Here is a 14,972-nt window from a genome sequence, read left to right as displayed (position 1 = left end):
ATATCGCCCAGCCCTACACCAAAAATACGTCAAAAGTGGTAAATGAATGACTAAATCAGGCTAGAATTGAAGCTTCAGAATGGCCTTCCCAAAGTCCTGACTTAAACATGTGGACAATGCTGAAGAAACAAGTCCATGTCAGAAAACCAACAAATTTAGCTGAACTGCATCAATGTCGTCAAGAGGAGTGGTTAAAAATTCAACCAGAAGCTTGTGGATGGCTACCAAAAGCGCCTTATTGCACTGAAACTTGCCAAGGGACATGTGACCAAATATTAACATTGCTGTATGTATACTTTTGACCCAGCAGATTTGGTCACATTTTCAGTAGACCCATAATAAATTCATTAAAGAACCAAACTTCATGAATGTGTTTTGTGACCAACAAGTATGTACTCCAATCAGTCTATCACAAAAAAATAAGAGTTGTAAAAATTATTGGAAACTCAAGACAGCCATGACATTTCGTTCTTTACAAGTGTATGTAAACTTTTGACCACGACTGTAGGTCAATGATCCACCGTTACCATTTTTTTTAAATCAGTTATGTCATGTATAGTTTAATGCTCCCATGCAGCAGAATTATACAACAGACACATACTCAATCTCTGACTGTTGGTCTTCACTCACCTTGTCTACAACACGATCTGCCTCAGGCCCCACACCTCCTGCTTTTCCTTAATCTCACATTGCGCAGTGTACATGCGTATTATCGAAATTAAAACACATATGCTGCAAAATTATCCGTAAAACATAGAAAAAACATAATTTGAATGCGTCCAAATAGAGTCAGGTCAAATAAAGTGTTCACATATTTTTCATAAACCATTCCATTTCTTGTAAACACACATATTATGAAATAAAAAAATATCAACCTTGATGATCACTTAACTGGTATCGTAACCAAAATGATCATAAGAATACTGTTGAATGTGCTTGAGAACAGTACTTAAACAGTAGATACAATGAAATGTTTTAAACAAGTTATTTTTTTAATAACTAAAATAAAAACATAATGTTAAAAAATCCACTATTTTGCATGGTTTGTGTTTCTCATGCTTCACTGATAGTTTTACAACACACCTTAAAACAGTGTATCAGATGGTCTAAGAAAGCACAGCTTGTGTAGGTTCAATGTGCCCAATTGAATATCTTAATTGCTCACACAATAATTTGTATATATAAGTTTATATTGCAGTATGTTGTTTCTTAATGGGGAAAAACTTTAATGTCTCTTGTTTTCATGTTAGCATTTCAGCTAGCGAGCTGGGGCCAGCCAGTCTGTGAGTTTATCAAAGAGCAGTTATCAATCACGGTTTATCAATAATTTGAATTTAAAATGCTAATATCAAACGTCGGAACTTTGGAGTTTTATCATGTTATAATTAATACTGTTTATCATTACATCCATAAGGGGACCATAAAGAGTAGGGATATAACGCTATAACCGTTTCAAAATTCTCACAATAATGTTGTGGCCTGTGAAAGTATCAAACGAGAACTTGGTGTACTGCCGTCAGTGTTGTTTTATTCTGGCACTATTGAGTGGCCCGTCTGAGAAGTCAAGTACATTTCCCGTGATCACCCTGAGCAGTGCGGGCGGCGGAAAACAATTGGAACCTTTAAATCAGACACATTTTGGTTTTGCAGTTAACAAAAACGATCTGGGAAAAAACATATTGAGTCTCAAGTAGACAAGCAGGTAATTCCTCCATTTGTGGGAGCGCGAACATGCAAAAAGTTTGAGTTTGCACACACACAAAAACACACAGGCGCGCACACACACACGCCCACGCACACACAAAAAGATAACCAACCTTGATGGTTCGGTGAATTTCTGTTCGTCGATTGTTCGAAGCCCGGCCCAATGATGTTTGCTTGTCTGTGATTGGTCGATCGGTCTATATTGTCCTGCTGAGGGAAACAAAAACAAGTGTAAAGTTTAGAAATTACGAAAATGAGAATTAAGAATGTTATTACAGCGGTATACCACAACAGGCCTCACATTTTTTTTGTATTTTATCATTTGAATATGAATATAATATTTTACTATAGGACCATCAAAAAAAAGTATTGATTATCTTTGGCTGTAGTTAGCTTTTATGGCTAATAACGAAGTACGCCGGTGTGTTATTACGATGGAAAAGGAGTTCCTCCGTGTTCGCTCATACAATAACAACATGGCTACAGCTTGGTTATACTACAAGTTACGCAATATAAATGAAATATTGGGTGAATGCATTTTTTAAGTGATTTAATGGTAGAATTGATTGTTCCCATTATCTGCACTGCTAGTTACCTAGAACGAGACGATTTTAACATGTCGGAACACACAAAAAAAAGTTTTGTCTTCTCGTTTCTCATAATGATTGTGATCGATAGGGAAAATTCCTAAAAAAGTGCAGTTCTCCTTTAAGTCTTTTAGAATACAAAGCCACAATAAAGTATAAGACACAGTCTTAAAGCCACCCTAAACAATGATGTATGTCTTACTGAGAAATTGTGTACTTCCTAATGGACATTTGTTGATGGCCTATTTCTTTTGTCAGAGGTATACGTTTCTGAAAAATAGTCCTGTTATGCAAAACACAGGAAGACATACTTGAGGTGCAGATGTAGAACCGCTGTGGTCAAATGATGTATGGCACAAGTAGTCATTCAAACCTCATTGTGCATATGAGAAACCGTTGAAATAAGTGTAGGTCATTAAATAAATAGGTGAATATTATATATATATATATATATATATATATATATATATATATATATATAAACCAAAACTTTATATATATTTATAAGTAAATGGCAGGGACCTAATACGCTGCTGGATTTTAGATATAAATATGACTCCTCATTTTTCCTCGACTCACTACTAAAAATGTACAGAATTGGCAAAAGTTTTAATGTATAGACCCAGTATGTGCATATAGTATGCTTCAAAATAGATGAACTTTGGATTAAGTTACTTGTACTTGCAGCACTTGCCAGTCATCCATTGGAAATAAGTGTGTGCAGTGTGTAAATTTGCTTCCCATGCAGGGCTTTTGCAAGAGCAAGAACAGAATGTCCCAGGGCGGATGAATGATGATGGCAGATACTGTCTCTCTTACACAGCACACTCCTCTAGAGCAGAAACAGCTTGGTTGATGCAAGCCTGTCTATTTCTTTTGCTCCCAAAGAGAATACATTGAAAATCACAAGACCCTAGTGCACCATCATGTAATCATTAGGACGCACTTTTGTGTCTTTAGTTTCTGTCATGAAATTCAAAAGTTAGTACAGTATATCTTTGTTTTAAACAACGTTTTAATAATTTGCTGTTTCCCCTATGACATGCATTGCTAACAAAAGTGACTTGGTGATTCATTTAGAGGTTTTTGGACAGCCTTTGTGTAATGCTCGCTTGCTTTGGACTGCACATCACATTTAAAGTAATTTTGTTGACAAGGAAAAAAGACCTAATGATAGCTTCAGAGCTCATTGACTCCCTGTGACAATAGAGCTAGACGTAGCGTTTCACCCAATAAGGTCCCTTTTTCAAAATAGAAGCTTGGTTGAATAATTATGGCTACATAAATTAAATATCCCGAGATACAGCGCAATTGTAAAATCCTGTATATGATCATACGGTTTTAACCTTTAAAATATACCACTGTAGCATTTCTGCTTAAAAGGGACCTGCACTTTTGGGACAATTGTGTCTTATCATTCTCAATCTGTTTTGTGAGACAAGCAGATATGTTTTTCTTTTTTGATGTATTCTAACTTGTAAGTAAACGCTAGCAACACTAGAGGTAATTTGCTCTATTCCGCCAATATAGCGCTCTAGAAATCATCCAAAAAAACTCATCCATTCATCTTCTTCCACTTATCTGAGGTCGGATTGTGGGGGCAGCAGCCTAAGCAGGTAAGCCCAGACTTTCCTCTCCCTGTGTTTAATATACACAATGTAAGTATTTACAGTGGGTGCAGAAAGTATTACCCCCTCCCCCTTTAAATTTGTCACTCTTTGTTTTGTTGCAACCCTTTGCTAAAATCCAAAAAGTTTATTTTATTTCTCATTAATGTACACTCAGCACGCCATCTTGAAAGAAAAAAACTGAAATGTAGAAACTTTTGCAAATATAAAAAAACTCAAATCACATGTACATAAGTATTTAGATCCTTTTCCCGATACTTTGTTGATGCACCTTTGGCAGTAATTACAGCTTTAAAGAGGAAACTGCTTTTTAGGGGGGAATTTTGCATATCATTCACAATCATTATGAGAGACAATAACACACTTTTTTTTTTTTCATTACGATTTTAAAGATGATATAAAAAACGCATAGGAGATACACTGTCTGGCTAGCTGTGTACAAACAAAACATGAAATGTGGGACAATACTTTTAAATACTGTAATATGATTGTTTATGTTTTTCAGTCAGTAAAAATTGGTGTTCTATCGCAGTGTTATGCATTACAAACTCAAACGTGTTTTGTGCTAAAGTAGAAGCTCACTTATCTTTGGCTGTAGTTAGCTTTTATGGCTAATACCGAAGTACGCCGATGTGCTATTACGATAGAAAAGGATGTCCTCAGTGTTCGCTCATACAATAACAATTTCGCTAAAGCTTGGTTATGATACAGGTTACGGAACGTAAATGAAATATTGGTGAATGCATTTTTAAAGTGATTTAGTGGTAGAATTGATTGCTCTGATTAGCTGCACTGCTCGCTACCAAGAACGAGCCGATATTTACATGTCAGAACCCAAAAAAAAAATGTTTTGTCTTCTCGTCTCTCATAATTCTTAAAAAAGTGCAGTTCCCCTTTAAGTATTTTACAATACGAAGCCACAAGCTTGGCACACCTATCGTTCGGCAGTTTCGCCATTACTCTTTGCCCATTTCTCTTTGTAGCGCCTCTCCAACTCCATCGATTGGATTGGAATCGTTGGTTTTCATCTAGGATAAAAGAGCCCTGTAATAATACTGTGTTGACACCGCCATAATTGGGCAATCATATTTTCCTACCGGACTTTCACGATGTAAACACAATAATTAATAATTCCGGTACTCTGGAATGCCCTCCCGGTAAAAGTTCGAGATGCCACCTCAGTAGAAGCATTTAAGTCTCACCTTAAAACTCATTTGTATACTCTAGCCTTTAAATAGACTCCCTTTTTAGACCAGTTGATCTGCCGTTTCTTTTCTTTTTCTCCTATGTCCCACTCTCCCTTGTGGAGGGGGTCCAGTCCGATCCGCTTTGAACTGGACTCTTGCGACTGTGTTGGATCCATTATGGATTGAACTTTCACAGTATCATGTTAGACCCGCTCGACATCCATTGCTTTCCTCCTCTCCAAGGTTCTCATAGTCATAATTGTCACCGACGTCCCACTGGGTGTGAGTTTTCCTTGCCCTTATGTGGGCCTACCGAGGATGTCGTAGTGGTTCGTGTTGTGGTTTGTGCAGCCCTTTGAGACACTAGTGATTTAGGGCTATATAAGTAAACATTGATTGATTGATTGAATTATACAGAGGTGGCATGAGTTAAATGCAGAAGCATCACATGCTTATCAAGGATTTACACGGTGGAATTGCGGTTGATGACGAGTGGATGGTGAATCACTCCACCGTCTTTCCGGGGTACTGTTGTGCCAATCTGTGTTGGCTTTGTGTTGAAACATGTTGAAAAAAGGCTTTCCGCCATTGTTGAGACACAGTTCACGCCGGTTTGAGAAACACCATTCTGTGTGGAATTTGCATGTTCTCCCTGTGACTGCGTGGGTTCCCTCCGGGTCCTCTGGCTTCCTCCCACCTCCAAAGACATGCAACTGGTGATAGGTTGAGGTTGACTGGCAACACTAAAAATTGGCCCTAGTGTGTAAATTTGAGTGTGAATGTTGTCTGTCTATCTGTGTTGGCCCTGCGATGAAGTGGCGACTTGTCCAGAGTGTACACCGCCTTCCGCCCGAATGCAGCTGAGATAGGCTCCAGCACATCCTCACGACCCCGAAAGGGATAAGCGGTAGAAAATGGATGGATGAACAGCTGTCCAAACCGGCAATAGTGGATGGAGTTCATCTTCCCATGTAATGCTTATTCAATCACGACTATTGTTTCCAGCCAAGTAATGCACACATTTTTCATAACTGCATTAAGACATGATTTATCCACAATTATTAGCCCTAAACAATTACCAGTAACTGTTTAATAGCCAATCAATTAGTAAATGATTATGCCATTTCCTTCTGCATGTGATATAGGCCTAGCCCATATATAAAGATATCAGGGGTTTTTTCTGCCTTCATTGCCATTATCTGCACAAGGCCACATTGGAGAAAATCCAGCCTGAATAAAGACAGTGCCACTCCACAGTTCTGTACCCTCACTGTACCTCCTCTATACCAAACAACCCAAGCACATCCAATCATTAGTTTGCATTTGTTCTGTGTTTGTCTCAGGTTTAAGGTCTGTTGATCATACTGAAAGTCAAATTTTGCATCTCAAAGAGACCAGCATCATTCAGACAGAAAATAATGTAATCAACATTGCATCACTTGGTTTTCTCCTTCACGTAGCAACTATCCTGTCCAGGGGTCCGGCTACCAGACAGTGACTGATCCCCTAGCCAGTCATCCAAGCAACCCCACTCCGCTGGTTGGTTGGTGGGATGGTACAGCGCACGTTTGTGTATACATGCATTAAAGACAAGATGGCAATGGTTCAGCTCCACTGAGCAAAGATGTAGGGACTCTTTCACACTATATACTGGTCTTGAATGCTGTTTTGTGTGACTGTCTGGGAGTATATTAGCTAACCCACACACATACGCAAACACACACAAGATATTTGAAGTATACCTTCAACTCTTTTGTGCATCTTACCAAAAAAAAAAAAAACCCAGACATCCGCTCATGCTTCTGTGGACAATTGGTAGAATTTCACGAAGGGATTTAATCGCATAGACAGTGGCCATTTAGCATAATTTTCAGCCATGCCAGTCCCCTGCATTTGGTTACGAGGCTAATAAAGCCTCCACCCAAACCAGTGGCGAGGCGAAATGAGACAACAAAGAAAAGCCAACTTGGGCCTTTGTTGTCTTTCTTTTTAACCCTGCTCTTTCTCAGTCTCGTTCACACTCAAACACAGCACACACACACATTACACTGAGATAAGAGAGGTCAAGGCAGAACTGTGGGAGGCCAAGTTTTGACATGGATCATACAAGTGTCTTTTCATATTGATGAAGTTGAAAAGAGCTCATGGGGTTGAGAGTTGAGCCTTTCAAATGGGGTCAGTGGTAGGCCTGATACAAGTTTGAAGCCTTTAAAATCAGCAACTCTAAACAAAAATAAAAAGCCTGTGATTCATGTCAAAGCTATGCCTTTAAAATACAAACCCTGTTTCCATATGAGTTGGGAAATTCTGTTGGATGTAAATATAACCAGAATACAATGATTTGAAAAAACTTTTCAACCCATATTCAGTTGAATATGCTATAAAGACAACATATTTGATGTTCGAACTCATAAACAATTTTTTTTGCAAATAATAATTAAATTAGAATTTCCTGGCTGCAACACGTGCCACAGTAGTTGGGAAAAGGCATGTTCACCACTGTGTTACATCACCTTTTCTTTTAACAACACTCAATAAACGTTTGGGACCTGAGGAAACTCGTTCAACAGTGCGGGTCTCCGCTGTCGTATTTTACGCTTCATAATGCCCCACACATTTTCGATAGGAGACAGGTCTGGACTGCAGGCGGGCCAGGAAAGTACCTGCACTCTTTTTTTACGAAGCCACACTGTTGTAACACGTGCTGAATGTGGCTTGGCATTGTCTTGCTGAAATAAGCAGGAGCGTCCATAAAAAAGACGGCGCTTAGATGGCAGCATATGGTGTTCCAAAACCTGTTTGTACCTTTCAGCATTAATGGTGCCTTCACCGATTTGCAAGTTACCCATGCCTTGGGCACTAATGCAACCCCATACCATCACAGATGCTGGCTTTGAACTTTGCGTCGATAACAGTCTGGATGGTTCGCTTCCCCTTTGGTTCGGATGACACAATGTCGAATATTTCCAAAAACAATTTGAAATGTGGACTCGTCAGACCACGGAACACTTTTCCACTCTGCATCAGTCCATCTTAGATGATCTCGGGCCCAGAGAAGCCGGCGGCGTTTCTGGATGTTGTTGATAAATGGCTTTTGCTTTGCATAGTAGAGCTTTATCTTGCACGTACAGATGTAGCGACAAACTGCATTTAGTGACAGTGGTTTTCTGAAATGTTCCTGAGCCCATGTGGTGATATCCTTAAGAGATTGATGTCAGTTTTTTTTTTATACAGTGCCGTCTGAGGGATCGAAGGTCACGGTCATTCAATGTTGGTTTCCGGCCAGATTCTCTAAACCTTTTGATGATATTATGGACCATAGATGTTGAAATCCCTAAATTTCTTGCAATTGCACTGCGAGAAATTTTGTTCTTAAACTGTTTGACTATTTGCTCACGCAGTTGTGGACAAAGGGGTGTACCTCGCCCCATCCATTCTTGTAAAAGACTGAGCATTTTTTGGGAAGCTGTTTTTATACCCAATCATGGCACCCACCTGTTCCCAATTAGCCTGCACACCTGTGGGATGTTCCAAATAAGTGTTTGATGAGGATTCCTCAACATTATCAGTATTTATTGCCACCTTTCCCAACTTCTTTGTCACGTGTTGCTGGCATCAAATTCTAAAGTTAATGATTATTTGCAAAAAAAATAAAAATGTTTATCAGTTTGAACATCAAATATGCTGTCTTTGTAGCATATTCAACTGAATATGGGTTGAAAATGATTTGCAAATCATTGTATTCCGTTTATATTTATATCTAACACAATTTCCAAACTCATATGGAAACGGGGTTTGTAGGTCATAGAGGGGTCAAATGTTATGACAAATGATTGAATATGAGCCAATATTAGATTAAAACATGTTACACACTCCTGATGAAGCTTGGTCATGAGAATGATACAGTTAAAGATAGGGCATTTAGTTGTGGAACTTTATTTAAAACTGTAGAATATTTAAACATTTTCCTTAAAGTACCAGTATATTGTGTATTAATGTGGACATGTAATCAATGAATGTGCAGCTTGAAAGAAGTCAATAATAATGTGTATTAAATTTAGCAGCCACCCCCAAATTTGGCCCTCGGCTCCCACTTTGGGCATCTTAGATCTACAAGTTTTAGAAGCTGTGTGATAAATACATCCAGCTTTAGTGAAACACTACAGCATCATGTTGCAGTATTGCTCAGGGCTGAACAAGAAATACAAACTATGAACATATAAAATGATCACTTACTGTACAATGTCTACTCTCACTAGGATGACGACTGATAGGTTGTTCTTATTTCCCGTTTTGGTGAACAATTAATCATAATCCACACAAAGGGTTAAAAAAAGTTGCTGCACTCGTCTTTGATCTTGTCACATTTTTCTCTCCATCTCTGGATATATGTTGAATGCCACAGATCAGCAACTTCCGGATTAATGGATAAATCTTTTTTTTCTTTTTGTCCAGTCCAGCTTCTCAGGCAAATCATATTGTTGATGTAAATGCCCATATCGGCTGTACAAATGTACTATACAAAAGAGAAGTGTGGGATACTATTGTTGTTGCCTTATTTGTATTTGATTTTATTCAATGGATTTATCCATCCATCTATCCATCCATTTCCTACTGCTTATTCCTTTTGAGGTCGCGGGGGGCGCTCGTGCCTATCTCAGCTACAATCGGGCGGAAAAAATGGATTTACATTATTATTATTATTATTAAAAATAATTATTAATACATAAATAAAATGGATAAATGCTCCTATTTTTCAGGTGAGGCATAATTTATAATCTAGAATCCACTTAACAGTAATCTATTTATTTATTTATATATATTTATTTATTTAATATATATATTTATATATTAGTTATATATTTTTTTAATTATATATGCACCTTATTGCTTTTTTTATCCTGCACTACCATGAGCTTATGTGAATAAATGTTGTTCTTATCTGTGCTGTAAAGTTAAAATTTGAATGACAATAAAAAGGAAGTGTAAGTGTAACTTTACCAGCTAAAATGCGATCTTCACAGCAGTAATAATGGCGGGCTCAGCAACAGCAGAAGGCGAGCTACCTCTCTGTAATCAATACACCTCTAAAAAAATAGGTTGCATGGGTTAGCGCTTATAAAAAAAAATATCTCTAATATTAGGTTAATATTTAGGTCACGACATGTAAATGGAGTCTGATTAGATGGTTATTTTAGAAGGCCTTAATGGGCAAAATGGAGGATCCCGTTGACTCAATTGTTAGCAGACTTTGTTTTTTATTTTTTTTACGATTTCGAATGCATAAAAAAAGAAAAACATATGTTCTTGTCTTACATAGGGATTGTGATTGATAAACATCACATCTCTTTCCAATTTTTACGTATTTTTAGTTTGACTGATCTTCTGTGACGTCATCCCACCCGGAATCAACGGAAATTGACAAAGCAATTCAGAGCGGAATATTCAAAATGGCCATCTGAAATTGTGGGTTTGTATTTCCATTAGAATTCCTTTAGAATTAGGCTTTAATTTTTCAATAAATAACAAACAAACTAAAAGTACATTAGGAGGTGGCAGTGGTGGTTTTCATTAAGATGTCAAATAGGGTGCAGACTAAAATTAGGACTGTTCAACCTTGGCTGCATTCTAAAGAGTAATAAATGCCTGGAATGGGGGCCTGGTATACTCACTATATAAGATATTCAATCAGAAAGAAATTTTATCGTAAATGTCAATCCGTAGTATATCATAAGGCTTTAAGGAGAAGGCTAAACGTAATTTACCAAAGTAAGAGCCACAATGCAAGGACCATTTTGAGCTAAAAAGCAGCACTGACCTTTGACTTTTTTTAAATTAATTAATTAATTTATTTTTTACTCCTCGCCATTGTTTACCTGTATCTCAGCTTTTTTGTAAGGGGCGTCAGAAGTTGGTAGACCCCTCAGCGATCCTGTTCTGTCCCCTTGTAATTTTTGTCTGATCTTGAATGGGATTGTGCTGAAAATTTTTATTTCCCCTTCAGGATTAATAAAGTGATTCTGACTCTTCTGAAACATACAGTAGCTGCAGTACATAGAACTATATTTTTACCATTAATTTTGAAATCCTAACATTGCATTCACAGTGTAAATGCTCAACTCAAGTAAAACAAATGCAACCATGTGATATCCAGAAAACATTAAACATGGTTGTTAATGTTTAGCCCCAGCTATCATAGCCTTACCTGCCTTCAACTGGAATAAGAGGCCCATTTACACTGCGGGAACTTTTACAGGAACTTTAAATAAAGTCCCCCTGCAATTACATTCAAAACTACGTGGGTAAATAAAGTTGCACAGAAACAATTTTAGTTCTTAGTAGCGAGGTGGTACTTTGAAAAGTTTCTGCAAGAACTTTACTAGGTTGTGTTGGGCTGTCGAACATTTGGTTGACCACAGTTGGTACGTTCTAAAACGTTCTATTCAAAATTTCAGCCGCTATAAGAGTATGCGGGACAACTTGTTTATTATTTATTTCTAATGTATTTTTTTTAAAACATACTTGACAGGGAAGAGAAAGAGGAAAAAAAGGAACTTTTTACTTGCAGGAATTATGGGACATCTGTGTGCTGAAGAACGCTGATCAGTGGAACTATCTTGCAGTGTTTTTACTCAGCAATATTGTTTAAACTGCAGTTAAATGATATTTATACATTTACAAGCTCTGACAAGTGGACAGACTGTTTTAAACGTAGTTACAGAAGAAAATGCAGTCTGCAACCGGACTTCAAAGCGGCGATTGGAGCTGCTCACCGGGAATCAGACCACACTGTGTCAGGATAAATATGAAATACATGAGGCAGTAAACAAGTGGAACAGAGGTCAATCACATCAAATATTCACAATTTACTTCACAAGCAGTAAAAGTAGTCAGTGACACAGCATTTGTGTGTCACAGTCTGTCTGTGTCTGTTTGTCTATGTGTGTCTTTGGGAGAGTGGGCATGTTTTGGGCATAGGCTGGGCTACAGCTCTCAGCCTGGCAAAGCTGATCCCAGCACCCTAATCACTCACCTGCCTGCCATCAACTCATCACCTGCACCCTACAAATGTTTGGACTTCACTCGGCACGATCGCCAGATCGTTTCACCTTGCTACATGTGGTAACGCTTCTCGACAGTTTGTCATAGAATTCTAGCACCTTTGAAAATCTTGCAAACCTGCTATTATTCTGTTTTTTGGCTCCTCATCTTACCCGTTTTTTCCTCTGCCTTCAATTCCCTACCTGCCGTGTGTGCCTGCCTCAGCTTGCTAGCCACAGCCTGCTAGCCTCGGCCTGCTAGCCATAGCATGCTAGCCTCAGTGTGCTCTCCTGGACTGCAAAGCCAAGGACTACAAGCTCCCTACTTTCCCTCAGGTTTTATTAATAATAACCCTTGAACTGTAATTCAGCTTGTCTTTTCTGCATTTGGGTCCACCAGTTTTACCCCCTGTGACAGAACGATATGGCCCTTTCAATTGACCCAGCAGATTTTGACCGTGTGAGGGAGGCCCTCACCAATCAAGGACAGCGTTTGGGAAACCATGACCAACTATTACAAAAACGTATTGACCAGATGTCACGCGTTTCCACCCAGCTCACCACTCTTATCAATCAACAAACTCAACCACAACCCTAACCACCCGCACCCCATGCTGTCCGTGCTGCAGAGCCACACATTCCCCCGCTTGATAAGTACTCTGGCAATCCTAGCACCTGTCGTGAATTTTTAACTCAGATCCAGTTTGCTTTTGATGCTCAGCCCTCTCGTTTTGGCCGTGAGGCAGCCAATATCGCTTACGTAGCCAACCTGCTACAGGGGCCCACTTTGAGTTATTTCAATGCCCTTCAGGAGCAAGGATCCCCTGCGGTCCAGTCCTTTGCTGCACTATCTGCAGAACTGAAGCGGGTCTACGACCACCCCATACAAGGGCAGCAAGCAGGTCAGCAGTTGTTGCGACTTTGTCAAAGGAAAAGCTGAGTAAGAGAATTTGCCTGTGAATTCCGGTCCCCAGCTGTGGAGTCTGGCTGGAATGACCAGGCCCTTCTCACTGCTTTCCAGAATGGGCTTAGTCGGGTCATTGGAAGGGAGATTGCTCTGAGGAAAGAGAAGTTGTCCCTAGACGAAACTATTACAGCAGCCATCAACATCTCTGACCATATGGCCCAGTTGCAAGCTGACCCTGTTCCTTGCAGGTCATTGGAACCCCCAAGCTTTAGACCCAGGTCGGCCGAGCCCAATTTGCCAATGTGCAAAGCCTCAACGTCCAGTTCCCCTGTTGAGGAGCCCATGCAGGTGGGCCGGGCTCCCCTTACACCTGCAGAGCGCCTCCGCAGAAGGAGGGCAGAGGTGTGTCTCTATTGAGGTCAACCTGGCCATTTCCTTGCCACCTGTTCTTTGCGGCCAAAGGAGTAGACTCACCAGTAACAGTGGGGGTTATGGTGAGCCAAGCTGTCTTCTCCCCTAAGTCCCTATGCCGACTGCAGTTTTGTGCTAGTCTCCGTTGGCAATCTCAGTCCATGTCTCTCCTTGCTCTGGTGGACTCGGAACGGATAAGAACTTTTTGGACGCCAACGTTTCTTCCCAAGTGGGCATTACCATCGAGCCACATCCCTCACCCTAAGAAGCCAATTCCCTGACTGGTCGACTCCTTGCCCGTGTAACTCACAGATCCGAACCTGTGCACCTCCTTGTCTCCGGTAATCATCTTGAACAAATCCAATTCCACATAATCTCTTCTCCTCATGTTCCTGTAGTCCCTGGTCAGCCCTGGTTAAGACTTCACAATCCTCACATTGACTGGGCTGCAGCCAAAGTGGTGAGCTGGAGCTCCTACTGTCTCTACACCTGCCTGCGGTCAGCCCGCTCCCCTGCTGAGGACACAGTCTCCCCAGTTGTCGCAGAGCCCCCAGACCCTAACTTGGTTATGCCCTTTGCCTTGACTAATGCCCCCGCATTTTTTCAAGCTCTGGTGAACGATGTCCTCTGAGACCTGATTAACCGCTCTGTCTTTGTGTATCTGGATGATATCCTGATTTTCTCCCGCAACCCGGAGGAACATGTGGTTCATGTCAGACAAGTGCTCCAGCTCCTACTTGAGAACAAGCTCTACATTAAAGCTGAAAAATGTGAGTTCCATGTTCAATCCACAAGGTTTCTCGCTTTCATCATTGAGAGTGGTCAGGTGAAGGCAGACCCCGAAAAGGTGCGAGCTGTGGTGGACTGGCCTCAATCAACCTCAGTTAAACGTCTCCAGGGCTTTCTTGGCTTTGCAAACTTTTATCGCCGGTTCATCCAGAACTACAGTTAAGTGGTCGCACCCCTCACAAGACTCACATCTCCGCCTGTCCCATTTACTTGGACGGCAGAGGCTGACGCGGCTTTCAAGGAGCTTAAGAGACGTTTTACCACAGCTCCTGTCCTGATTCATCCTGACACCTCACGCCAGTTCATCCTGGAAGTTGATGCCTCAGAGTCTGGAGTGGGGGCTGTCCTATCCCAGCGTTCTGCCAAGGACCAGAAGCTCCATCCATACGCATTCTAGAACCTGCTGAGCGCAATTATGATGTAGGTAACAGGGAACTGCTGGCTGTCAAACTCGCTCTGGAAGAATGGAGACACTAGATGATGAAGGGGTGTTCTGCTCCCTCAAGCCAGACAGACCATAAAACCTGACAGACCATAAAACCTGACCTACATTCAGTCTGCAAAGCGCCTCAATTCCCGTCGGGCCCGGTGGGCTTTGTTTTTTGGCGATTCCGCTCCACACTGACCTACCGTCCAGGTGGGCCCACGAGTGGGCGGGTTTTGGGCGTAGGCTTGGCTCCAGCTCCCAGCCTGGCAAAGCTGATCCCAGCACCCTAATC

General features: G+C 40.5%; 1 protein-coding gene across 5 annotated transcripts in view; it reads right to left on the bottom strand.

Moving 5' to 3' along the window:
* Window positions 1-14,972, bottom strand: part of LOC133562229 (growth factor receptor-bound protein 10-like) — a 168,280-nt gene that overhangs the window by 104,637 nt on the left and 48,671 nt on the right. For 3 of the 5 annotated variants that reach the window (XM_061916221.1, XM_061916219.1, XM_061916222.1), the window contains exon 3: window positions 1,818-1,914. In XM_061916221.1, coding sequence (XP_061772205.1) covers window positions 1,818-1,914 — 97 coding nt within the window. The remainder of the gene's footprint in view (window positions 1-1,817; window positions 1,915-14,972) is intronic. The other 2 variants (XM_061916220.1, XM_061916226.1) reach the window with 1 other exon arrangement.

This window comes from Nerophis ophidion, linkage group LG11 (genome assembly GCF_033978795.1).
Source record: "Nerophis ophidion isolate RoL-2023_Sa linkage group LG11, RoL_Noph_v1.0, whole genome shotgun sequence".
NCBI lineage: Eukaryota > Metazoa > Chordata > Actinopteri > Syngnathiformes > Syngnathidae > Nerophis > Nerophis ophidion.
This window is presented reverse-complemented; position numbering and strand designations above follow the sequence as displayed.